Below are 26,676 nucleotides of genomic sequence, written 5' to 3'. Positions count from 1 at the left end.
CTGGGTCAACCTCTCAACCCTCAATACCAGTGGCAGAAGTAGCACTGCCCAATACGGCATCAGGGGGCACCATGAGGGGCTCAGTGCAAGGCTTTGCTCCATGGACCCTAGCAAACAGGTGCCTGCACTGCCCGGGCCATTTACTCATTCCAGAGGTCAACCAAGTCCTTGGTAGGATTGCTGGCCCTAGAAACAGGAAAGTCCCCCAGAGCTGTCAAAAATCCATCTGGACCCATAAGACTCAAAGGGCAGAACTTCCAAATAGGTTACCTACCCCAGCAAAGGTGAGAAGCATCAGAAAGCTGAACACTTACTAGGGGGTGATCAGATGATGGCAAAGGAGTGATGTTAAATCTCCTCTCTAATCTGATCACCATCAGTTTGTCTTTCAGTAAACACCAGATCCATGTCCAGCAGAATGGCTCCAAGACAGATGTTAGCCAAAAAAGGCCCTTGGTTGCTCCTGTAAAGATCCCTGATTTTCCTCTATTTTTCAGTTTGGACCTTTTTAGCATCCTAGAGGCTTCTGTGATAGTATCAAAGGGGCCTGTGAGTGAGCCAGATTCAGCAGACATTGTCCGATTGTTGTTGTTTCTTACTGAACACCTTTTTCCCCCAAATGACCAGTAAACAAAGAACTTGGCCTGGAGCCAGTTCATTGGACCATGAAGCCTATCTGATTTCTGAGAGCAAGAAATTAAGGGACCCAGCTGACCCACCCTTGGACCTAATCCTACAGGTCAAACCTGATTAAGCTACATTAAGCTATGCATCCCATTTGCACATTTGTCTCCTTCCAACTTTGGAAGCATATAATGCTTCATAGGGGTTTGCCTTGCTGCAAGGGTGGGTGTCAAACTCTACATTTATGCAACACACTTATCTCTCTGGACATTTGCTAGAGTCCTATCCTGAATACATTTCAAAACTTTTTTATATTTGTAAGAATTTGGTGATGAGATTGTGGTAAAAGGTTAAAGAGCCCAAAATAAAGTCAATCAATTATTTAATCCTCCTCAAACCAAATGGCCTTTTCCAGGAAAGATAACAACTTATCCTAATGTTTAAATAATAAGCTTCATAGCCATGGCAGTGTATATTCTGCAGTACTTTACCACCATCATGCAAGCACAGAATTTGGTATTGGATGCTGAATTCAATGTCCTGAGAATCTCAGCTTTCACTTTTGGAAATCAAGCTTCTAGCCCTTATGGCTGCAAAAGCTAAATGCTTGGTGACCATGCTTGGTGACATGTTGGAAGCCACAAACAGGGGATGAGAAGTTTTTCAGTGGCCAAAGGGACAGAGTTTCAGCAGCCTGCCTAGCTGCCAGTCCTATGTCATGTCTAGTACTGCAGAAAGATTAAATTTAGCATCAATATACTATGTACGTTTGGGCTTACTGTCTCAATTTATAGTTTCCTCAGCTCAGCTTTTTATGGTACAGGGTTATGGATATTTTTTTAGCACAGAGTACACATGCTCATGATGAGAGATCTGATCACCACTCTTGCAAACCCACACCCAGCAGCCCACATGCCTTGAATGAAACAGGCTTGTTCGTTCTTAAAGATCCCTACTTGCAACATTCTGCTCCAAGCCTGCCCAGCTTTGCTTCCCTCCTAGATGCAGGAATGACACAGGGCAGCTACATTTTCCAAACCTATCATCTGTAGATGGCATTAATTAGCCTACATATTGGCAGCCCCAGCAGGGTGCCCAGGACCAGACAAACCCTTCCGGCAGTACTGGCCCTATCAGCAGTGGCTCTTTGGCAGGCTGCTGAAGTGTGGGGTCTGCTTGGCCATCAGCTTGGAGCTTTCCATTCCCTCCCTTTTTGTGCCAGCAAAGATAAAGACACTGATGTGCTGTGAAACCAGAGCGGTTGCTCCAAACATCCCACTCTTGACAAAGCATGATTCACTCTGGGTGAGTTCACACATGTCCATCACAATGCCTGCAATTCCTGTGTGTGAAGCAGCAAACGCCAGGGACAGAGCTTGCACACCACCTCACATCCTCCCAAACACCATGCTGCTCGGGGGAGGCAGATGGCAGGCTCAGGGGTGAGCCAGGCAGCAACAGGCCACCAGCTAACAGTGTGCATTACTGTGTGTAAAAGTCTCCCAAATCTTGAGGAAGAGGAGAAAGAGCAGTGGGAGGGAGGGAGGGACAGATCCCTACATGAGAAGTGCTAAAGCAGGGGCATGATATGGCTCACATTTAGGGAGAGGGGGTGGGGGGCTCTGGACTGTGCTGATTTTCCCCATAATTCAAGCACTGGCTGAATGATGCACTGTAGGATGTACTGACTGCTCTCCTGATGTCTACCAGACAAGACCAAATTGTCATCTAAGAGCAACAAGCAGCTCCCGAGACAGACACAGCTGAAGATTTGCTTCTGTCCCCTCCCAATGGGAGCTTTTTCCCCCAGGGCAAATAACAGTCAGGGGTAGGGGTAGGGACAGAGGCAAGGCCAGCCTTAGGAGCTGCGGGCTCCAAGTCGAAACATTTTTTGTGGGGTCCAGGTTCACAGCGATGAATCTGCAGAATCTTAAGAGATAAAAATAAAATTTGTTGGACTTTATATCTCTATGGTTGAATAGAAAGCAATCAAAATGTGTGCTTAAAAGTGGATGTTAACGGAACAAATGGATCTAAGAACATTTTAATATAAAACTGCATACAAGACTAGATTACCCAAGCATGAGGCTCCCTTAGGCATGGGGCCCAATTGGGATCTATTGGTCCAATTGGCTTAAGGCTGATCCTGGACAGAGGGTTAACCTCCCTCCCACCACACTGAAGCCCCAATTTATGGGAGGGGCCAAATTCAGCTCATGTTGGCAACCTTCTATTCTAACCTTCAACCTTCTAATAGTTGGCAACTATTTATTTTATGGTATGCTAGGCCTAGTCATGCCCTTATAGTGATGTATGATGGTAAAAGAGCTGGAGGAGGGAAGGATCATATGGGGTGCAAAAGGAATGCAGTTTCCAGAGTTTCACAGGGACTGTGGGATGAAAGAGAGTAACAAGATGGGGACTGGGAGGGGAGGGACAAGCAAGTGTAGTGGGCTGACAAGAAATTAGGAGTGGGAGCAAGAAGCATTGGGTGGAGAATTTGAGGATGAATCTTAGCAGGGGGAGAAACAGTTGGCAGCAAGAGCTGTTGGGCAAGAACTGTCTGCAGTGGATTTATTGGCAAGGGAGTTGCAGGCGCTGGGAGGAAATGGCTGAGGGGAGAAGGACCAAGGGCCGCCCATTTTCAGCAACAGTTCTTCAACTCAGAATCTCTAGCAAACCTCAGTATAAATGGATGCAGAGTGGTGGTTGTGCATAGAAATATAGTTACAACCATGATGCAATAATGTATGTGTAAGGGAGCTAGAAAAAGATATCAGAGTGGACTGTCTGGTGTGCTGATATGTATAATAACAATAATTATTAAGAATATTTGCATACCGCTTTTCAATAAAAAGTAGTTCACAAAGCCGTTTCCAGAGCTAAACATATGGTTCCCTACTGTTGGAGGAAATTAAAAGTAGTTTCCTCTTTGGGGGGGGGGGAAGCAGAGTAGCTTAAGCAGTGGATACCCTTTTTGGGTATCACCCCAGGGAACCTCCCTCACCCGGCTCACTGCTATTCAGTGAAAAAAGGCAAAGAGGCAATTGCTTGTTAAAGTTGCAAAAAGAAGTGGTTTACTCACAGTTCCATTGAGTGTACATTTACAGCACACCTACCACCCCCAAAGGGGCTCACACATGCAAGTTTGTGCACCTAACAAGATTCTTGTGTAAAGGCTGCAGGCCTTGATTAGGGCTGGGGTGGGATACCAGAAAAGCTTGTCTAATCAACATGTGCCTATGTATGCACCTGTTGTGTGTATGCACATGGGCGTGACTGCATGCAGGACTGCATTCTGTTGAGTTCATTGCCCCAACTCACATACTGCGCATGAGTGCCTGTGGAAACACCCACTATTCCATTTTGCTGGACAGGCAAGCATCTTTCCAGAAGTGATGCGCTACGTGGTGGTGCTGCCAGTGGCACTGCATTTCCTTCCCCTGCTTCTCAGGGGAGAGGAGGTCAGTGTGGAGTGACGTATTGGAAGATGAGGCAAGTGCTGGATGAGTTGCCTGGATGGTTTGTACTGAGTGAGGAGCCACAGCGGTGAAAGCAAAGAGCTGACAGAGAGGCATGATTTGTGTCATGTCAAGTCTTTCCCTCCCCTTTGCATCTTAGTTTGCCTTTCTGGAATGGGACAGACTGACCATATCCCACTTCAGAAAAGAAAATCCCCAGCTCCAATATGGGGACTAGTTCCCAATGAATACAAATTCATTGTATGTTAGGTCATAAATGAAAAGTGGCTGATGTCCCAAACTTGAAACCTTCTCCATTCAGGGACTCCTAGAAAGTTCCTCTTCCTACCAAGCGCCCACTTGTTAGCCTCCTCTAGTAGCCCTATCTAGGGGTGGTGGTGGTAGTGGTGGTGCAGGGGGTACATTGTTCTTGGGCCCAGGGTCAAAAAGGGAACCTGGGAGTCAAAGGGAACCAAAAATAAGGCCTGGGAACCAAATTCACCTTTGAAAGAAGAAGGGAAGGGGCTCCAAAGAAACTTTGTACCCCCTGATAGCATTCCTCTCAGTGTCTCTGGCCCTGCCCTGCCTAGAGGTCTTCGAACAGAGTGAGCCACCCCTCTCCACAATTCTCCCCACAACTGAGGACAGAACTGCTCAGCAGCTGCCTTATGCATGCTTCCACCTTCCCAGCCCCGACAAAATGGCGTAGCCGTGCCAATGGGGCGTGCGCTGCACCCTGGGGTGGGAAGGCAGCTGCAGAGGCCTCTTGAAGGTCTGGGAACATTTGTTCCTTGACCTCAGGGCTGCGATGATGCTGGAAAGTTGGACAGGATTGGGCCCAAAGACCCCTCTCAGCTCTCTCTCCCCAGCGCTATGGGGGTCCAGAGAGCCCTTCCCTGATGCTCCAGTTGGTTGGCCAGCCGCTCCTCCGGAGCAGCTCTGTGCAGGGAGCGGGGCTTCTGGGCTGGTCGCGTCCTGAGCTTGGGTGGTTCCCTGCTGGCCCGGCCTGGAGGGCTGCAATGCGGGGCTCTGGGCCGCATCCAAGGAGGGCGGAGCCTGCTGCCCCCGTGGCTCCTTCCCCGCTCCTATAAAGGGGCGCCCCCTGAGCCGGCGCCTCCTTCCTTCCTTCCTTCCGCGCCAGCCATGAGTTACTCCAGCAGCAGCAGCGGCGTGCGCGCCACCTCCTACCGCCGCACCTTCGGGGTGGCCCCGCAGCTGTCCCCGCTGGGCTACTCCTCCTCGCGGCTGGCCTCCTCCGCGCGGCTGCTGAGCACGCCCTCGGCCGGGCTGGCCTCGCTGCGCTCCTACCGCGGGAGCGGCGCCGGGGGCGCGCTGCTGCTGCGCTCCAGCACGCCGGCCGCCCCGCGCCTGGGCTACGGCGGCGGCGAGAGGCTGGACTTCTCGGTGGCCGAGGCGCTGAACCAGGAGTTCCTGGCCACGCGCAGCAACGAGAAGCAGGAGCTGCAGGAGCTGAACGACCGCTTCGCCAGCTTCATCGAGAAGGTGCGCTACTTGGAGACGCAGAACGCCGCCCTGCTGGCCGAGCTGGGCCAGGCGCGCGCCAAGGAGCCCACCCGCGCCGCCGACCTCTTCCAGGAGGAGCTCCGCGAGCTGCGCAGGCAGGTGGACACGCTGGGCTCCGACCGCGACCGCCTCCAGGTCGAGAGGGACAACCTGGCCGAGGACCTGGCCGCCCTCAAGCAGAGGTGAGCGGCGGGGCGGGCGGGGCGGGCACCTGGGTCCCCTCTGCAGTGCGGGAGGGGGAAGGTGGAGAGCCGCAGTGCCTGTCTGGACCCCTTCCTGAGCCTGGATGGCTGGCACAATTGGTGGGGTGCGGAGTGGGGGGGTGGGGGCTGATAGCCGCAGTAGCCCTAAGACTGGGTTCTCTGACCCTGCATTTAGTGGTGGGAAGGGTCCCAGGGTCAGGATAATTCTCCAGTCGTGCAAGGCTCAGGCAGTAGTACAGAGTCTGAATGCCAAACTTGACCGCACCACCGCCTCGGACACCTGGGTCCCCTCTGCAATGGGGGGGGGGGTGGAGATGGAAAGCAGCAGTGCTCGTCTGGACCTGATTCCGAGCCTGGATCAGGCACGCTGGCACAACTGGAGTGGTGGAGGGGGGACTAATAGCCACAGGAGCCCGAAGACTGGGTTCTGTAGTGGTGGGAGGGGTCTCAGGATAGGTCGAGAGTATACAGGGCTGCGTTTATTAAGCAGGACTTCACTCAGTAGGGATTCTGAATACCAAATGTGAAACTGCATTACTCAGTTATCCAAGGTAGTTTAAGAATTGAGAGATGGGTTTGGATTCTGGTACTTTTCTCTTGGGAAACTGACTGCTGATCTGACACCCCTTCTGAAGATAATGAACGGGGACTCCTGGGTTCTCTTGCAGAGAGAGTGGGGAAGGAGTCTAAGGGGTAATATCAGGATAGAGTAGCGAATTCAGAACTGAGGGCTGAACCTGGAGAAGGGTGTGGCACATGTGTCACTGACTGAAGCAGTGAGCCTCTGCCCAAGAGGGATGGAATGGGAGCAGCCAGTGAGGGATGCTTTCAGGAAAGAGTCCTGAGGAGGATGACCAGAACCTCCTGGGTTCAAATCTTTACTTTCATGACTTTCAACTTTCTCCAGAAAGAAAACATGCAACAATAAAACATTAAAAATTGTATGACAAAATTTATTTTTTGCACCATATAACATGATTAATAAATGGCAACATAGGAACCAGCTGAAATTGCACAATCTTGTGAGTTTTTCTGGTGCATGCTAACCTTAATTTTAATGGTGTAAGAAAATCTGGCAGTTTAAGGATGCACTCGCTGGGAGTGCCTTCTGAGAGAGGGTTTTAATGGTTGCATCACAGTAGCCCTGGCAAGGTGTAGGTGTTCTGCCCCAAATAGTGACAACAACAGAGAGTCTTTTTGCAGCTAGATTGACATGGGTACCTCTCTGTAAGTTGCCATCTCAGTTGTAAAACATGATTTTTGTCGGAAAAATGATTAAAACATTATGGAACTCGGCTATCTAACTTTCTGGGACTAGAGTTGAAAGGCAGGTGGCTTAGGAAGGGAAGGGGGCAGCTGCAAGCTGGGATTTCTGAACTACAGCATATGCCTAGCTTGGAGAGAGTCAGAACCCTCAAGTTTCTGCTTCAGCTCTAGGGGCAGATTTTGGATTGAAATTCTAAAAGATGAGAAGAAAATGGCATTCTACCTGTAACTGTAGCGAGGTGATTCTCATCTCTGAAATCTTCAGTGTGCAGCACAGTAAGGGGTAGAGAGTTTTTATCATGCGTATGAAGTAACATAAGATGGCTGGAGACATACTGAGATTTTAGGAGTTGGCTATGCACAGAAAAGAGGTATACCTGTAATTCCTGATTGGTCCTTGATATGAACTAGTGGGGTGACAAGGATGTGGTGCTCCAAGAATGGACTGTGTTCAGCAGGCATCATGGCAGGGGGATGGGCAGGTGTAGGAAGCTAGGGCTAGGAAGGGTGATGGACTCTATGGGTGTGGCAGTGGAGAATGGTCTCTGGAAGGAACAGGCAGATGATGATGGGAAATGTGGCAGGATCGACTTCTGGCAAAGTTTGGATTCTCATGTGGATTCATGTGATGTCTGGATGAGGCAGGGAGAAGGGGGAGTGAAAGGGAGCCACACCAAATGTGGAACTTGGTGGAGGGAAAGCAATGAGGTAGAGCAAAGGAGACATGACAAGAAAAATCTCTTTGGGGAAGAGATCTGCATATGAGCTGGTGTTGCCATGACATGGCAGAATCCATGTGACAGCAGTGCAGTTGCTGGCAATATGCTGGGTAACTGCAACTGCCTCTTAAAGTAAGGGGGTTTGTGATGCAGAAGGGGTCTCACCAATCTCACAGGAGATGTGTTTACCAAAAGGTGTGTGTGTGGGGGGGAGAACTTTCATGCATTCTGCCACAGAAGTAAAAACAAGCAAAGCACAGGATGGGATGGAAGAACTGAGACTGCATTCCCCAAGGCACTGTGGGGTGGGGTTGGCGCATCCTGGCATATGTTATGGCAGGTGCAAGGTAATATTGGAAGACAGGAAGGCAAGAGACAAGCATAAGGATTGGAAGTTTGGAAGAGTGAGTGGGTGTGTTCCCCTTTTCTCCATTCTGTCCCTTCAGATTGCCATCCTTTTTCTGAGTCAGTGGGAAGCAGAAGATGTACTGGACAAGAAGGGTGTGGCTGGATGGCAGTCCCCATCTGCACCTGGAAAAACCTCCTTTCTTCAAAGAGGGATGATACTGTATTAACTTTTAAAACCAAGCTTTAGAGACTTTTAGCACAACTGAAGATATCTGCAAAAATCTTTTCAACATAGCCATTTCAAAATTACCTTAATTTCACTATACTGTATCTACATCTCCTCTGCTAGCCAGATCTCCTCAACACGGGACTGATTTCATACTGATCAATTTCTTTATCTTTTCCCCAAATCCCTTTTATTTATTATCTAAGCCCTTTTGCTTGAACTCACATTTTCCTGTTCTGTACAGCACTTAGCCCACAATAAGTAAACACTGGAGAACTGGAGGAATTTACATGTCACTTTTCTATTGTGACTATGGGGTAAGGATTAGGCATGGTGAAGGATAGCAGGGAAGGAGGATGTGGGCAGGAACTTGTATATGGCATCAGTTTGAATCATCCAGCTTGGCCCTTGAAAAGCAGAGGGCAGGAAGAGTAGAAATGGATTCCTATTTTAGACACAGAAAAAGGACATTGGAGTAGTGTAGTAGGCAAAACTGGAGTCTCACAGTGCAATCCTAACTTGTGCTGGAACAGGTAGGCCAGCGTACCTGCACTGTATCCAGCGCAAGTTTCAGGTAACCAGAGGCTCAGCCGGGGCAAGGGGAGATGTTTCGCCTTGACCCAGAGAGACCCACTGCAGTCCCATTGGGGCTACTTGGATCCATGTCACCTCCAGAGCTGGCGCAAATCCGAGCAGCCCAGAACTGCCTTTGGCTACCTGGGAATGGGGTCAGGATCTGGGCATAACCGCTGGGTCCTGGCCCTGCCTCCTGCTCTCTGCCCACCCCTGGAAATGCCCGCAGCCTGCCCTCCCCCGAAATGCCTGCCTGCCACCTCCTCCCTGCCCTCCCCACGTCCCCCTCAGACCTCTGTGCTGGCCTGAAAAGGCCGGAGCAAACTATTCCCACTGTGACTGGATCCAGTGTGGGGATCTTGCAGGGGAACCCTGCAGTTGCATTGTCGTGAAAGTGCTTTACAGCACTTTTGTGACAATGTTGAGCTGGCACAAGGGACTTGTGTCAGCCCAACTTGACTTTAGGATTGGGCCCTCAGTTGGACAGTGCAGTCAATGTAAGCTACAGAGTGCTGTTTCTAGTTCTCCCATTTTCTGCCCCCTACAGACTGGACGAGGAGCAGCACAAGCGTGAAGATGCTGAGAATAATCTGGTTCTGTTCCGCAAGGTGAGCAAGTTAGCACTTGCAGACTCTCGCGCTTAGTTGCTCTCATATTCATGTTTGTATAGGCTTTCTGGTTGTTGTTCCTCTTGTTCCCTGTTCCCACATTTGTTCCCTGTGCTATTTGAATTGTGAAGACTTGAATGCCATTCCTGGCAGCCAAGTGTGCTGTCCATTGTGCTGAACCAGGGAGTTCCACTCCACCCCTACCAGCCTGAGTGATGAAGCTAGGAATATCTTACCTGCTTTCCTTTGCCCTTCACTGACCCTTGTGCAGGTTAAGTTAAAATGGGAAAAGGGTGGACCTTCTTGCTATGACACTGACTCTTGTTCTCCTTCCTGAAATGGTAGGATGTGGACGATGCCACCCTCTCACGACTGGAGCTGGAGCGCAAGATCGAATCCCTCATGGATGAAATTGAATTCCTCAAGAAATTGCATGAGGAGGTACGGGAATAAATGGGCTGCTGTCTGGGCTGAAGTCAGACGTTAGCCTCCCTCATGTGTGCACACAGTTATTGGTCCTTGTAGAGGCTTTTGAAAATCAGGCAGCACCAAAGTCATCCCATCCCATTTGATGGGTGGGGCATTAGTCCCATTAGTACAGGGAACTATACCCTGTACTTGCCTAGCAAAAAAAGCAGCAACATGTGTCTTCTGCACCCAACCAAGTGACCAGCTGTGGTGCTGGCCTGCTGCTAGGGATGGTGACAATCGAAAGACAGAGGTAAAGACTCTAGGAGAAGCAGTAGATGACCTCTTCACAGGTCAGGGGAAATAATCTGTCTGGGCGTGGCAGAAAGGGAGAGGTTGTAGAGTTGGATCCCATCCCATATTTTAATTTTTGTGGCCAGTTCTGAGAAAGCTGCAGAAGCCATGTTACTTGTGCTCCCTCTAGTGGTGAATAACAGGACTGCAGTTACATTCTTAGCCCCACCCTTGGCTTTGAAAGCAAGATAACATGTGTCAAGGATTATGGATGTAGGTTAGCAGGGCTGATCCAGTTGAGGATTCCTTTCATGCAGCAAGCCTTCTCTTTCAGCCTTTTTGCTTTTTCTTCAATCTGTTTCATGCATTCTCTGTTAGCAGGCATCTGCCTTGTGATGCTTTTAATATGCCTGTAGTGGGTTAATGGATCTTGTGTTTAGGATCTGCCCTTTTTGTGCCACTAGCTTCTCTATGTGTACTGTGATTGTCTGTATGTGTAATTGGTATGCATGTGCATGGGTGTATATGTGTGCTACTTTGTATTCAAGTATCCTGTTTTGTGTGTCTTGTCATATATTTGTGTATATGCATGTTATTTTGTATGACCTTGTATGTATCTGACTCTGACATGTTCCCACGTATATCTCATGGATGCAGGAGCTGCATGATGTGCAGGTGAGCTTGCACAGCCAGCAGCAGGCGCAAGTGGAGGTGGAGCAGGCCAAACCGGATTTGACAGCTGCTCTGCGAGAGATTCGCACCCAGTATGAGAGCATTGCCGTCAAGAATCTGCAGGAGTCCGAGGACTGGTACAAATCAAAGGTGCTTAAATTGGGGATAGTTGGAAGGGGATGAGGGCATGTGTATTGACATGTTAATGGATAGTGTTGGAAGTGGGCCAGGAAGACCAAATCCATGTTCATGCAAGAAATTCATTGGGTGACCTGGAGTGAGTCAGTTTCTGGAACTCCACAGAGGACAATGTAACTTTGGGAAGTATTGTGAGTGAAAAAAACAGTGGAGGTTAAGCATTTCCTTCCCTGTCATTCCCATTCCCCTGCTTAAAATTCTCAGTGCTTTTTAATTAAAAAAAAAGTATTGCGGTTTTGTCATATGCATTTTTTTGTAATGAGTGGTTTGCTGCTTAGTAATTGCTGTGCGATTGTAGCACAAGAGGCAGCCTTGTATAGGTCAAGTGGGGAGGGGGACAATGACAAGATGTGGGAACTTGCGGGGAATGTGCGGTCATTGGCCATCATTATCTGTGAGATCTTTCAGACTGAGATGAGTAGAGCCTCTTGAGAAGAGTCATGAGTGCATGCCAGGTTCTGTGGTCATATTCACACACATGTTTATTATTGAATAAGTCAGGATAAGAGCTTGTCCTGGGCTCCTTCCCTTCTTTTGATGTTCCCGTTTCTTGCAGTTTGCTGACCTGTCAGACGCAGCCAACCGAAACCATGAGGCACTTCGTCAGGCTAAGCAGGAGATGAATGAATCTCGGCGCCAGATTCAGAGCCTTACTTGTGAGGTGGATGGACTCAAAGGAACAGTGAGTAGGGCACAGATCTCACCCTGGTCCTCTTGCTCTGTTCCTTGGAACAACCACGTAACAACCCAGCCCTGCTGAGCAATTTGCTCTGTGTTCCAAGGAGCTGCTATTTTGGTCCACAGAGACATACCAGAGCCCTTGCATGGACAATATGGGCCTTTTTGTCACCTGGAGGAAGCTAACACCTCTGATTGACCTCTGGGCTTAATCCTATAATCTGTTCTCAGGATCCTGTGCAATAACCTGTAACAAAGAATATAAATGCATTTATATTTTTTACCTGCAAGAAGAGGTTATATCACCCGATCCTGCTATTACTCCCCCTGCTTCTTTTTTTTCTAAAAGGTATGCAGAATAGGATCTACCTATCTTGCAATTTAATACCAATTTAAGAAATCCAAACATGGGTTTTGCTGGATTCTGTGCAGAGATTGTTATATACTCTGAGGAAAAAAAAATCATTCTGCAGCCTGAATAAAATATACATATAAAGCAAATGTGTATTTATTTGCTTATTTCACATACTACTGGAATCTCTCCTTGCCATCCTCTTCTGGCTTCTAAGATTCCACCGTGTGTTGTCTATATATTTTCATGTTTAACTTCACAGGTAGAAAGAGTAGCAACTGGCTTTAAAAAAAAAATAATGAAAAGTGGGTGATCAGGAAGTTTAATTCCTTGCCCATTGTCAAATTTTGCAGTGTAATTGGGGCATATCCCCAGTGCTGGTTATTTGGCTGTTTCCCTTTTGCAACTAGAAAGAAAAGAAGTGGTGGCAAACCATGTTTAGCCCTCAGTTACTACTGAGGGCTTGTTGATCATGGAACAGGTTTCAGAGGCCAGTGCTTGGATAAACTTTGTGGCTGTGGTTTTACCTTCTCTCACTCATTTGGTGCAGTGGGTCAGAGACTGTGGCTTTCAGATAAGGTGCCTGGACTCAGGCTTCCAGTGTTCAAATTCAGGTCCCAGTTCTGAGTTGCTTGTCTCCCCAGAATGAAGCCTTGATGAGGCAGATGCGAGATCTGGAGGACCAATATGGTGCTGAGGTGATTTCATACCAGGATACAGTGGCACGGCTGGAGCAGGAGATCCAGCACATGAAAGAAGAGATGGCTCGGCACCTGCGGGAGTATCAAGACCTGCTGAATGTGAAAATGGCCCTTGACATTGAGATTGCCACTTACCGCAAGCTGCTGGAGGGAGAGGAGAGCAGGCAAGTGCTCAGCAGGCAGAAAACACCCCTCTGAGTTTGCATGATTCAACTCGGGTCCCTCTCCGGGGTTGGGGGAAATCTTTACTTCTGTTGGAAGAAAAAGGAATGGCAATATTAAACAGGGCATTGAGGACCTGGGTTGCAAGAGTTGGCTCTACTGCTCACTATACTGTTCCCTACAGGATTGCAGTGCCTATTCAATCCATGGCATCAGTCACCATCAAAACAACAGGTAAGCCTGTAGCATTGGGATGCATCATGCAAGCTGATAAGGGTGCATGAAGGTTTCTGGAAAAGAATAAATAAAAATCTGTTTGGGGCATTGGCACCTATATGGAGATTATATGTGTGAATTTGTGTGGGTCCCAGCATGTATATTGTTCTGATTGTCATCTCTTTCCTCCTGTTGCTCTGCACCCCACCAAAGCCAATTTATTGTTGGGAGCACATTGATAGGCTGCTGGAGAATCCCACTCCCTGTCCAAAACAGGCAACCTGAGCTTAATCTTTGGTGCTGCTTCTCCCTTGGGGACAAGCAGGATAGGTTCTCCACCTTCAGTTCATTCTGATCTTGCCCAGTCTGAATTTGGAGTTTTATGAGGCTGGGGGAGAATTCTCTTGAGAGTGCTATACCCTGTCTGTTAATAGTCTTCTTCCCTTTAGTTTCAGAGCCAGAACCAACTGTGGAGACACACACCAGGAAGACTGTTCTGATCAAAACCATTGAGACCAGAGATGGAGAGGTGAGTTTGCTGCTTGTTTGAAATGGGAACGAAGGCACAGAGCTCATTGTGGACATAAGGGACAGGAATCCTGACAGATAAGCTTAGAGGTCAGTGAAAAGGGGAACTCTAAGAGTTCAAAGGAGAACTCTCTCCCCTAGCTTCTCTTTGAGTCTTAAATCTTCTGGAGGTATTGGCCCTCCTCAGAAAGGGACTGCAGCTCAGTGGTAGAGCACTTGCCCAGGTCTCAGTTTCTACTCTGGCAGCATCTCCAGGTAGGACTGGAAAAGACCCTGAGGCTGAGATCCTGGAGAGCTTCTGCCAATCAGTGTAGACAACACTGAGCTGAGTGGACCAATGATCTGAATTGATACAAGGCAGCTACCTCTGTTACTATGTAGGCTTGCTTCAGAGACCCTTTAATAATAATAATAATAATAATAATAATAATAATAATAATAATAATAATAATAATAATAATAATAATAATAATAATAATAATAATAATAATAATAAATAAATAAACTTTATTTATACCCCGCCGTTCTCCCCAAAGGGACCCAGGGTAGCTTACAACATGTTAAAAACAGATTAAAACATAATTTAACAGATAAAAACATATTAAAACACATTAACAGATACCATAAAAACATTAGTTGTCAGATAAAAAAGAGCATAAAGCAGCAGATCATAGAGGACTCAAGCCTGTAAAAAATACTAAAAGATGTTAAAAAGGCCATGAACTCAGAAGGCTTGTTTAAACAAAAGGGTCTTCAGGCCTAGCGGAAAAGTCTCAAGAGAGGGCCCCACTATGCACTTATTATAGTGCATAGTGCTTATCTGTGCAGCATGTGGTAGTCTAGGTTGTGTGGCCTTGTTTGTGGGAGCCAGGAATGTGGGTGCTTTTTGTCTTGCTCTGTGAAGTTGGACCTGGGTTGGCTTTTGGTCCTTTCCGGTCGTGTGATCACACAGCCCTTACACACAGCTATACCCTGCCCTTAAAGAAAATTCAAGAAGGTAATCAGAATTATGCAAACCATGCAAATCTGCATATATTTGCTTGTTTTGCATAAGGTTTACTTTTTTTATGCCAGTCATGAGGAGAGGCAAGGACATAATACAGCTTTAGAGATTTTACCAGGCATTACCCACACCTGTCAAACCATCAATTGCAGTCTTAAGGACTAGAAATGTACCCCCACCCTTAAATTAAATGAGATGCTTGGGATGTTGAATTTTTCAGCCATATGATCCTGTAAGTGGATTAGCATGGCTGATTCTGCTTTCATCTGTGTACTGACCAATACCCTTTCCACAGGCTCTGACCCTGTCTCTTTGTCTCTTTCAGGTGGTGACTGAATCAAGGAAAGAGCAGAGAGCCGAGATAGAAAAGTGATGATGGCTGCACCAAGCGCCCACTCTGTGCCATAGGGATGGGCACTAAAGCTAACCAGTGTGCAGAAGTCGCAGCAGTCGAACCCTGTATCCCCCCACAAAGCCTCACTGGCCTTACTTATAATGATGACAATACCTCTGAACCTCCAACAGCCTTCCCACACTGTACCGGGCTTCCTGAGCCTGCTTTCCCTTTCTGTGCACCTCTAGCCTTCCTGGGAGCAGCCTGGTTGTGATTCCAGCAATAACCACACATGGGCTGAGGAGCTTGGTTTCCTCTATCTTGTCCTCCTCTTTCACTGTCTCCTACCTCTTTTACCACACAATGTCTCTTCTTGCCCTGCAAGATCCAGTTCCAGCCAGGCTTGACTTGAAAGCAGAGCAAAGCTGCCTTCCTACAAAACGTTAGTATTGACTTGAGCTGCCACCCACGAGGTAAAGATACCCCAGATCTAGATTCAAACCTGACAGTGTTGTCCATGGAGGTCCATGACTATGCTGGTGACCAACTTGACCTCTGGCAAATCTTGCTAGGCACAGAAACACCAAAGAGCACCAACAACTTGGTCACCATCTGTGTTCACTGCCCCTGTTGACCTAGATACTGATTCTCTATGCTGATAATTGAGAACAATCGTAGGGATTCTCAAAGTTCTCACAATAAATGTTCTGAAGTTTACCCAAGACTAATGCAAACAAAACACATAATTGCATTTTTTTTAAGAAATCAGATTTTACGGGGTAAACATTTTTTAAAATTAAACTAAAACAGCAAGAAACCTCTTCTCCAGTTGGTTTTTGTGGGGCTTCATTAATATCTGTACCAATGTGTACTTAATGACAAATATCCATTGGATCTGGCTGGCTGTAAGATTATGCTGGATTCCCACTGAAGTCAGTTGGACTTATTCTCAAGTAACTATGGGCACAATCCTGTGCATGTCTACTCAGAAGTAAGTCCCATTGTGTTCCACAGGGCTTGCTCCCAGGAAATTGTGTACAGGAATGCAGCCCGTGTTGCTTCTTAAGTAGCCATAAAGTAGAATTATTATGCCTTGAGAAAGAACTCTAAAGATAAAGCAGGTCACACGAATAGTCAAAGTGGTCACGTCTTTCCCCGACACAGAAATCTTGCGACTCAGGAAAAACAGTATTTCAAGATCCCTACCTTTTATCACACCTGTACCCTACTGCTGGCCCTCAAGCAATCTGTCTCCTCTGCTAACTTGCTTGCTGTTTTGTGCTGCTATGCCCCACCCAATCCCTTTGCTGCTAATTCTACAAGGGATGCAAGAGCAGAGCAGTAGGTGCCACTCTTATCAGCCAAGGTGCACCAGTGTGCTTTCCAGTTATTGAATGTGTGCAGATGTCTACTCTGTGTTATGAATGTGAGGAGAGGCAGATGAGCCGTTGGTCGGTCAGTCAGTCTGCAAGGAAATGAAGAGACACTATTGTTTTAGCATCGGAGATAAGCTTAAACAAATAATTCTGTATCTCAACTGAGAGAAAATACATACATCTGACTGAGACTCCTTAATGCTCATTGGTTTTGATTACTTAATATTCAATCCGTAGAACTGCGCCAAGTGTTCACCTGTCAGAGCTATGGCTTCTCCTGAATGTTAGTCAGTTTCTTCTTAACTGTCAACTTTTTTCTCAGATCTGATTTTCCAAAACTGTGAAGTTGGTTAGGATGTTGGAGGATGTGATGATCTGATTTCTCTCCACTTCAGCTTTCTAGTCCCTTTCATTCTCAACTTGGTTCTTCTCCTTTCACCCCTGCTTTTCCAAGGCTAGGCACAGGGCAGTCTTATAGGAATAGTCATTTCAGATCTTATCAAATTACTAGACTATGAAAGGCTATGACAATTCCTGTCTTCCAGCTTCAACCTAGGGAATCATCTTGGTAGTGTACTTTGTAGTATTTCCCCTGGCGGTGGACTACTGGTAGTTTAGTGGACAAAGAGACTATTTCTCTTGCTCAGTCATCCCAAAGTACTTGCCTAAAGATAGGTATAATGAGTCAGAGTGATGGCCTGCCACACAGCCAGTGTCTTATCTTCAGCCAGGTACTTTTACTGCCCAGCTCCTCAGCACAGAGCCTTTGGGCCAGATTAAACCGACTGAATACCCAACTATTTCTTTACACTAGTCTTGCATCTAGGGCTGGCTGCCTGCAATCCATTCCTGTTTCTTCTTTGTGTCACTCCTGGATGTACACTTGCAGAGTTTTTGAAGGAAATCTATAACAACTGGGAGCAAGCAGCCATTTTGAACAACCAAGTACACAGGACAGGTGACAGCCGCCAGGATGACAAGTCAAGAAGATAGTCATTCTGGACCTCACTTACCTTCGGAGTTCAGCTATAACTAATTTGGAGAGATATAAAAACTACTTCCAGAGGGGCAGCTATGTTGGTCTATTGCAGCAAAACCTATGAAGAGTTTTGTGGAATCTTAACACAAGCTTTTGTTGACTGCAGACACTGACTAATGAAGCAGTGTCAAGTTAATGAAAGCTTTTCAGACTGGAAGTGGATAATAATCCACAACTTTACATTTTCATATCTAGCAGTCTTTTAAGGTACCACTAGGGTCTAGTGACTATACTGGTTGTATCTCATTATCCACTGGGGTTCTGTTCTGGAACCCCTAGTGTAGGGGTGTCAAACTCATTTCATACAGTGAGCCAAATAGCATTCATGATGCCTACTGAGGGCCAGAAGTGATGTCATTAGGCAGGAAGTGATGTCATGAAGCAGGTCATGACTAGAAATAAGCTTTTCTTCACACTTATCTGCAAATGGCAGAAGATCTTGATCATATTTCAAGATATGGGAGAGCCTAATTATGCAGATAGCCCTTTCAGCAGTGACAGCACACCAGCAGCTAATGGTGCTGGGAGAGACCAAGGGCTGGATAAAAGTCTTCTGCGGGCTGCATCCGGCCCCCGGGTCTTATGTTTGACACCCCTGTCCTAGTGGATTAAAAATATCAGTGGATACCAGATCAGTGGAAAAACAGCTTTAAAGACCTACTTCCAGGTTTCTTGTTCCTCTGTCACCCCACAATGCATTGGTATAGATGCTATATCGCATTCAGTCATTAGTTGGGGTGAATAATGGAATTGAATGGAATGAAATTATAATTAACAGCGTGAAGGCAGGAAATTGGATTTTGGTGCTTTTTTCCCCTCTTGTTACAAGGCATTTAAAGGTGGACCTCAGTATCAGTGGTAAGTCAAACCAGTGATTACCAAACCAGTGGATACTGATGTCCCACCTGTACTTTTTCAAGAATATGATGAGCAGAATTGGGTAGAAGTAAAAGCATAAGATCAGTCAGGTATTCAATGCATTAAACAGCTACTGGTACAGCTACTAGTTGCAGTAACGATGCTTTTCATTCATAGGGGTGAATTATCGATTTTACAACTTCAGAGAACAGAAAGATGTGCTTTCTCAGTAAGTGTTTTGGGTTTAGCTGCTACAAAAGCCACAGTGTATATATGAAGCAGCTAAGGTGCTATAAGCCTTGCTTAAAGTACTTGGTAAGTTACCAAAGAGATAAACAGCATAATGCTAAGCTTAGAGGAGTGAGAATGGTTTCCACCTTCTGCTGAGTCAGACCATTGGTCTATCAAGCTCAGAATTATCAACATAGGCAGTAGCTTGCAAGGTTTCAGAGAGGAATTTTTCTCCGCCCTACTCTGAAGATGCCAAGGACTGAACCCAAGACTTTCTGCATTCCACTCATGCTCTGTATTATTGAGCCGCAGCCGTTCCTCTAAACATGCTAAAGGTATGGCTGCCTGCTCTCCTGCAGCCAGACTGAGGGTATGAGGGCTTGGCCCCTGGACAGTCTAATCCACTAAGGTGGAACCATCTGCCATGTTTTTGATCCCCCCTTTTAAATTATAAGGCAAAGAGGGCTGTTTATGCACACAAAGGGGATTGTGCTATATCACACATTCAACATTTTCCCCCTTGTATGTGAAATTAGCTTGTAGGATGTTCTGTAATGGATATAAGGACATATAATGGTAACTGCTTGTAATGTAATTGACCAAGCCATTTCACCATATTCCATGCATAGGAAGGAGAGTACCAGTTTCTCCTTGACATAATTCTCAGTCAAATAATTTAACTTCTTATTCATGTGCTTCTGCCTGCAACTCATTCATTAGTCTTTTTTAGAGGCTTCTATGAATACAACTTGAAAGCTGACAACTTGGTTTCTCAAAAGTATCCTATATGGAACTAATCAGTATTGCCAAGTGCTGCTATTTCTTTACAGGCATTGCTCCTGGGCCTTTTACAGAAACTCAACAGGAAGAAACTAAGCCCACAAAATGTTTTCCTGGCTTTGAGATAAAAGTGATGAAAAAAGCTTGTATGTGCTTAGCAGTTGTTAAGGCTTAGGAGCAGCCAGTGAAAGAAAAAGCTGGCAACCCTAAATTTCAAAGCCTCAGAATGGTATATTGACTATTTTACTGTTGAGCTGCTATAGTGTGATTAAGGGCCCAATCCTATCCAATTCCAGCAACAATAGAGTCTCATAGGAAGGGAACAAATGCTCCCTTGCCTTGAGGAGGCCTTCATGCCTGGCCACCCCCCCACCACAGGATGCAGTGTATACCCCGTTGCATGGCTGCATCAGTGCTAGAAAGTTGAATAGGACTGGGCCCTAAGGCTGTAATCTTAAGCACACTAGGCAGCAAGTCCCACTGAGCTCAGTGGAATTTATATCTGAGGATTATGCTACATGAGACTGAACTGTGAACCAGAAAGTTCTCAGTACAAATCACACCTCTGCCATTAACTCAGAAGGTGAGCTTTCACAAGCTCTTCTATGTTTCAGCCCACAGTCCTGTTCCCAATATGGGTTTAATCATACTGGTTTACTAACATATAGGTACTCTGTAAGAGCAACTGAGATGATGCACAGTATGTGAAATGGTTTGAACACTAAGTCACTATATGAATCTACTCTTATTAAAATGGCTTTAGGAAGAACTACTAACACAGTATACTCAGTGTTGTTCATACTTCCTTTCTGGATGTTTTAGGATGCAGATATACGGTATGAGCACATAATTTCCAAGAGTCAATCAAGTTCTCTTTTAAATATCTGTTCAATATTGATCATGTCTGGTTTGTTTTCAACTGAGCTGCAGAGAAAGTGTCTCTTATGTCTTTCCCCTTCATCTTTTTTATTTTTGGTACGGCTAGCAAAGTCTTGATCTTCTCAGAAGAACATTATTGAGATAATGACTGAAAACCAAAAGGTTAGAGACGTTAAGCTCATTTTAGTGGTTTGCCACTTTGCTCACCTTCCAATCTTCAAAATCTTTGGTAGCTCTTTCCCCTAACCCTCTTGCTGCTGAAAGCAAAACTTGACATGGCACCCTACTCAGAAGCATGTTTACTTGGATATGCGTCCTGCTTATTCAAATGGCTTTGTTACCAAGGGACAGCCTGATTTTGTTGCGGGGCATTGCTCAGGCTGCAGCAACCGAAATGTTTGTCCTGTGGCTGAAAAAAAAGCTGAATCTGCAGGAATTCCAAGTGCTACATGACTATTTAAAAGGAGGGAGTATCTGGTTGCCAGGCAGTGACCTGAAAAACTTGGCTGTAAAAGGAGCCACCAGGCTTGTGTCACTGCATTGTGTCACTGCATCTTGTGTCCCTGGTCTTTCAGCTTAGTCTTCCCTCCATGCCTGCTTCAGTGAATCAAAGTGCTATTGGCTAGTGCAGGTGGAAGACCAGGGCAAGTGAAGAAACAGAAGAGATGAGCAGGAGAAAGTGGACCACTTCCTGCTACAGCATGAATGTGATCTTCTAAACCTTGCTGTTCAGACTACATCCTTGTAATCCTAGCTGGTCAGCTGGTTTAGTGGTGCAGGAGGAGCTACTGGCCCGGAATTTACCTACTTTTTGCTTTTCACACAGAACAGAACCTTGCACCACCTACAAATCCTTTACATTTGAAGCATTTTGGTTTCAGTGAGCATCTAACTTGCAGGGAAAAAAAATCTGCTCTGTTTATTTGCATCAAACTTGACATTCATGGTAGGCCTATTGGCTGTTGTTGATATTGGCAGTCCAAGTCAAGTGAGAGTGCTCCCCATTAAGAACACAAAAGATGCCCAAGGTGAGACTGGATTTAAAACAAAAACCCAATCCTATGCATTTACAAGTATGGAAATAAAAGCAACGTGTAGGAACAAGAAAAGTTTATAAAGTTCTCCTTTGGGAAACTAGCAGCACTAGTGTATTTCTTAAGCAGTTAAATGTATTCAAGTCTATGTAAGTGCAGGCTGCATGACATATTTCCTGAGATTAGTTCCTTTTATGATTACACTGGCATGTTAGCAAGCCCCACTTTCTCCCTTTTCGATGATAGGTTTTGAAAAATGAATGAAGATTCCCCTTTCTGGGTGTGGATTTTCCCAGTTTTTGTTAGCTATGTCACCTATTAACCAAATTCACAGTTGGAGCTCGTAAGCATTCCTGGTGCTAATCCTCCCATACTACTGGTTCTTAGCATTACAGTGCTTAAAACCAGCTCCTGCCTCTCTTGTTACTGTGTTGGGCCAATTCCACACTATTGAGTACTCTCTAACCCAGTGTATCCATACCAACTGGCTCTCCAGAATATTATTCCTTACAGCTTGGATTGCCTTACCTATGCCTAGCTTGGGAAAAGATGATGTAATAGGCCTAGGTGGCAACTCCCACTCTCCCATGGCTACAAAGAGACTCAAAATGGTTGTGGTAAAACTATTTCTGGAGCTTGATTACCCCTGATGGTCTGCCATTGTGTGGAACAGGTCATGTATTGCTTCCAACAATCCAATAAACACTACATGCTGAACTGAAGAGTGGCGAGTACAGTAAGGTTTTTGTTTATTTCTTTGTTCCCTCAGTTCGCTGTAGCATTTACATACAACTCACATTGAATGGAGTGTATTGTTTGGTCAAGGTACATTAATACCACTGGCCCTCTGCATCCCTTCCTAGTTCTGTTCTGCTTCTGGTTACGTGCAGGAGGTCAGGTGCGCCCTCCACCATGGGCTCATAACCCACAGTGAGTCAAATCTGCTGGTTCCAAACCTGTGGGCCCACCTGCAGCTGAAAAGCTACCACCTTTTCCTGACTCTGCCCTTGACCTGTTAACAGCAGCCCAAGTTAGAAATTTACTGGAAAAACTGACCTTATGAGGCTTGCCCACCAACACTTCAATGTCCGAACAACTTTCATCTGTTCAGTTTCTATATTCAGTGCTATAACTATACAGGCGGGTAGGTGAAATCAGTCCCATTAGGATTATTCTAGGCCTCTTCCCTGAATTTTCAGGTTCCACTCGGAGGACAGGGAAGGGATAAGATACCTCTAGCTCTTTATGTCTTATAAACAAAAATTATATACACACAGTATTTCTCTTCAGCTGCTTACTAAACCTCATCCTGATCCCTGCCTCCCTTCATTCCTGTTAACAAATGCAAATACAATCAACAAACATATTAAAATATTTAATACAACTAAATACCTTTGTAAACAATAGGCTACTTCTATTTAGTCTCTGGTAGTAGTGAATTAATCCCCCACAGGCCTGCCAGCCCTCAGCTTCTGGCTATTAAAGCATATGAGCCAAGTCAGTAAAAAAAAGTGGCAGCCCTATTTCTTATAGACCATGTGATACAAGGACCATCACTTGCTCCAATCTCCTTTTCAACATGATAGTTCAGGTTGACAAACTTGTGGTGTCAGGCAGAGCTTTGGGTCACTGCGTGCAGAAGGCCTCAGGCTGAATCCCTGGCAGTAGGTCCCATTAGGACTGCAAAACTCTCCAGAGCCTGAAACCCTGGAGAGGTATTACTAGTCAGAGTACAGGTAGACTATCCTGAGCTGGATGGACCCCTGAGACAATCTGTTTCGGTAGAATGCAGCTTCATGCATGCAACTATTGACCATCTTTTTTCTATTGCTTACAGCAGCAATTTTCAACCTTTTCCATCTCATGGCACACTGACAAGGTGCTAAAATTGTCAAGGCACACCATCTGTTTTTTGACAATTGATAAGGCACACTGCAGTGCCAGCTGAGGGCTCACATCTCCCAATGGCCTTCTAATATATGACACTTCCCCCAAACTCCTGTGGCACACTTGAGAACCATTCGCAGCACATCAATGCACCTTGGCACAGTGGTTGAAAATCACTGGCTTACAGAGTTTGAAAAGTAAGGTGACCACTTTTATTTTTGATCCCCAGTTTTTGGGGGGGTGGGGAGGAAGGGAGAAAATTGCAACTACTTTAATGCAAAGAAAAAACACTGATCATGGGGGGGGGGGAGAAAATTGCAACTACTTTAATGCAAAGAAAAAAGCACTCTGGGCATGTAAAAAGCGTCTTTCTTTTAAGTGGCCAGAGGGAGCCAGCAATGCTTACCCAGTCCCTTTCTAGCATCGCTTCTACGCACTGCTCCATACTGGGCTAGCTACTCCCACGATGGCTAATGAGCGCCCTCTAGCGAGCCCCACTCTCCTCCTCGGCCTTCCGGCTTTGCCAAGTCCCAACATTCTTCTCCACGTTCTAGTCCCGCCCCTCCTCTTTTCATCGCTGGGCGCGTGACGCTCCGAGAGGCCAATCAGCGCCTTCTGCTGCTTTATGAACTGGTTGGGGCGGCTGGTGCTGTTTCTGGTCAAACTGCCTCTGTGGAAACGAAGTTGAGCAAAATCAGGTGGGAGAGGAGGAGGAGGGACCTGCCCGCTTCTGAAGGGCTGGGGCTTGGAGTGGGGAGGTGGGTACCCTTGGCCAAGCCAGTGGTGTGAGCTCGGAGTGGTGGGAGGCTGCAAGTGTGGGGTAGCAGGACCCAGAGCCTTCTCAGGGCAAGAATAAAGGTCTGTCCCACTGTCCCCAGATTCCTCCCCTCTTCTAAGTGTGATGTCTCTAGAGACATCTTGAGTTTTAAAACTGCAGCACGAGTTGTTTCCTAATGGGCAGCAAGGATGCTAGGTTGGGGTGGCTGAAGGAAGCAGGACTGCCTAGGCATTGGGGGAAAGGTCGCTCTGGAACTCTAGGGAAGAAGTGGGTTGAGGATGGAAAATGGGGATATGGACTTGGAGGCCAGCACTGGGGGCATCCACTAAAATTGAGTGGCAAGAGAGTTTGAACAGACAGAAGAAAATACAGTATTTCTCTCCCCAGTGTGTAACTAGTCTGTGGAACTCCTTGCCACAGGGTGTGGTGATGACATCTGGCCTAGATACCTTTAAAAGGGCACTGGATAGACTTCTAGAAGAAAAGTCCATCATAGGTTACAAGCCGTGATGGGTAAGTGCAGCTACCTGGTTTTAGAAATGGGCTACCTCCGAAGGCTGGGTGCAAGACAGTGACAACAGGATGCAGGTATCTTGTGATCTCCTGTGCTCTCAGCGGCAACTGGTGGGCCACTGTGAGGTACAGGAAGCTGGACTAAATGGACATTTGGCCTGATCTAGCAGGGCTCTTCTTATGTTCTTACCATGCAGGAACAGGGGTGGCTTAGAAGTTGGCTAGGTAGGGGCTGATGGGCAGTACCCATTGCTAGGCTGATCCCTGAACAGTGGCAGTAGTCAGCAATCTGGCACTAGTACCACCTGTGTTTGAAAGGGCTCTTGTGCTTCAAGTGCTTTAAGATTGGTGGATGCAGGATTACCTGTCCATTCATAAGTGATGGGAAAAGGTGCACTCACTGTTTGCATTCCTGCCTGCTACACAACTTTTGAAGACACTTTTGTTTCTGTAGGGGAAGAAAAGGTGACAACCATTCACAAGGGGGCTGGTGGCTGGGTATGTAGGGTAATCTTTCTTAGTCCTTCACTTGTGTACATGTTAACAGTCTAACAAAGTAATCAAGGCCATGGAGATTTTTCTCAAATTTAATTTTTAAAAATGTTGTGTTGCTGTTGAAGGAAAAGAGACAGGACACGATGATACTTCTATGGGCAACAAATCCTGGCAGCTAGAGTAGTATGGGCCAGAGAGGCATAGGGTTGCCAGTTATAAAACTGAGGAGGCTCCTGTACCTTTTGTAACGTACCATGTATACTGATGGTGTAATCTAGATCACCAGTTCCTGACTGTGGGTCTGGAACCCACCAGTGGGTTGTGATCCAATTTTTGGTGGTTTGTGAAACTGACAGAGCAGATAAATAATAATAATAATACAGATATTTACTGCCTTTCTTGGTTATCAGATTTCTCCTCAGACTTTATTCAAGGCGGTTTACGTAGGCAGACTGTTCTAAATCCCCCTAGGGATTTTTACAATTGAAAGGTTCTATCTTTCAAGAACCACAGCATTTCAGATGGATCTTTCTGATCTGGTATCACATTCTGGCCTCCAGTTTCCTCCCACGCAAGCTGACAAGTGGCTCCTTCATCTCTCACACAGAGAGCAGCCAAGACACTTCTTCGCTCACACCGAAGAGCAGGTGGAATAACTTGTCAGCTGCTTCAAGGTCTCGCCATTCACGAACTGGCCTCGAACTGGCAACCTGCAGATGTTGTCTTCAGGCAAACGGAGGCTCTACCCTCTAGACCAGACCTCCTGCCCATAGATTAGGCTATGTGCATCAAGCTGCGGGTGGGGGGGGGAGCACTATTGCCCAATATTTATTTATAGCCATACCTGGTGGTGTTTACAAATCAGGCAGCAGCCTCTAGGCCTCCAAAGATTGAGAACCACTGAGCTAGATAATAAAATGAAAAACTCTGCTAGACTTACCATCTCTACTCTAACTGTAGTTTTATGATAAGCTGTACCAAGTGAAATGTTTGCTCCTGTTGCTCTTCATCCCTCTTGAGGTCTGAACTTGAAAACCATTGGGAAGCTGTGAGGCCCAGGAGGTAGTGAGGAAGCCTAACCTTATGACAGGGGCCTGTCTCTGAAAAGCATCATGATTGTTGGTTGTGCTACATCAGGGGTCTCCCTGGTCTGGGGGCCAGATGTGACCTGCAGCTACCCAGCCTGCGACAAGCCTCTGGTCCCCTGCAAGCCTCATGTGGGTACGCTGCTTGTGGAGTGGGGGAATGGGAGTCCATTTAAGTGTGTGCTTTAGTTCTGTGGTGTGTGTTGGTGCTTGGAGAAATCCTGGAGTATAGAGTCCATTCATTTATCTAAGTTCTGTCTCTAATGTGTTTATTTAAATTTTATATTTAAAATTTATTTATTTTTGGCCTGTGACACTGTGCCAGCTATTTGATGCGGCCCTCTGGCCGAAAAGTTTGGAAACCCCTGTGCTACCTCAGTAACGGAGACAGACCTGCTTGCATGAGGTCTTGGCCTGAAAACTCTAAAGTGTAAGGGGATTGAATGCTGAAAAACAAGATGAGATGTATGTGTTGATTTTTGCAAATGGATTTCTACTACCCTGCTATGATAGGAAGGTGGAAGAGAGGTAAGCTTAGGTGAGAGCTTTAATGGGTTGTGATACCTTAGATTGGTGTGCAGTAGAAGTAGTGCTGGACTTCACCTCCCTATGACTATTTTTTG

General features: G+C 46.3%; 1 protein-coding gene across 1 annotated transcript; it reads left to right on the top strand.

Annotated features, from left to right (window-relative positions):
- The first annotated feature begins 5,228 nt into the window (after positions 1 to 5,228).
- PRPH (peripherin) lies at positions 5,229 to 15,137 on the top strand. Its single transcript, XM_066617627.1, has 9 exons — positions 5,229 to 5,791; positions 9,492 to 9,552; positions 9,898 to 9,993; positions 10,912 to 11,076; positions 11,681 to 11,806; positions 12,799 to 13,019; positions 13,202 to 13,251; positions 13,683 to 13,762; positions 15,090 to 15,137. The coding sequence occupies exons 1-9, from the start codon at positions 5,229 to 5,231 to the stop codon at positions 15,135 to 15,137; spliced, it is 1,410 nt and encodes a 469-aa protein (XP_066473724.1).
- Positions 15,138 to 26,676: the final 11,539 nt, after the last annotated feature.

The sequence above is a fragment of the Tiliqua scincoides genome, chromosome 2 (genome assembly GCF_035046505.1).
Source record: "Tiliqua scincoides isolate rTilSci1 chromosome 2, rTilSci1.hap2, whole genome shotgun sequence".
NCBI lineage: Eukaryota > Metazoa > Chordata > Lepidosauria > Squamata > Scincidae > Tiliqua > Tiliqua scincoides.
The sequence above is the reverse complement of the archived record's forward strand: the minus strand, read 5'-3'. Positions and strand labels throughout refer to the sequence as shown.

Coding starts and splice junctions, on each gene's coding strand:
- PRPH (XM_066617627.1), top strand. CDS start 5,229: ATGAGTTACTCCAGCAGCAGCAGCGGCGTGCGCGCCACCTCCTACCGC. Junction 9,994..10,911: donor TCAAGAAATTGCATGAGGAG/GTACGGGAATAA, acceptor TCATGGATGCAG/GAGCTGCATGATGTGCAGGT. Junction 11,807..12,798: donor TGGATGGACTCAAAGGAACA/GTGAGTAGGGCA, acceptor TTGTCTCCCCAG/AATGAAGCCTTGATGAGGCA.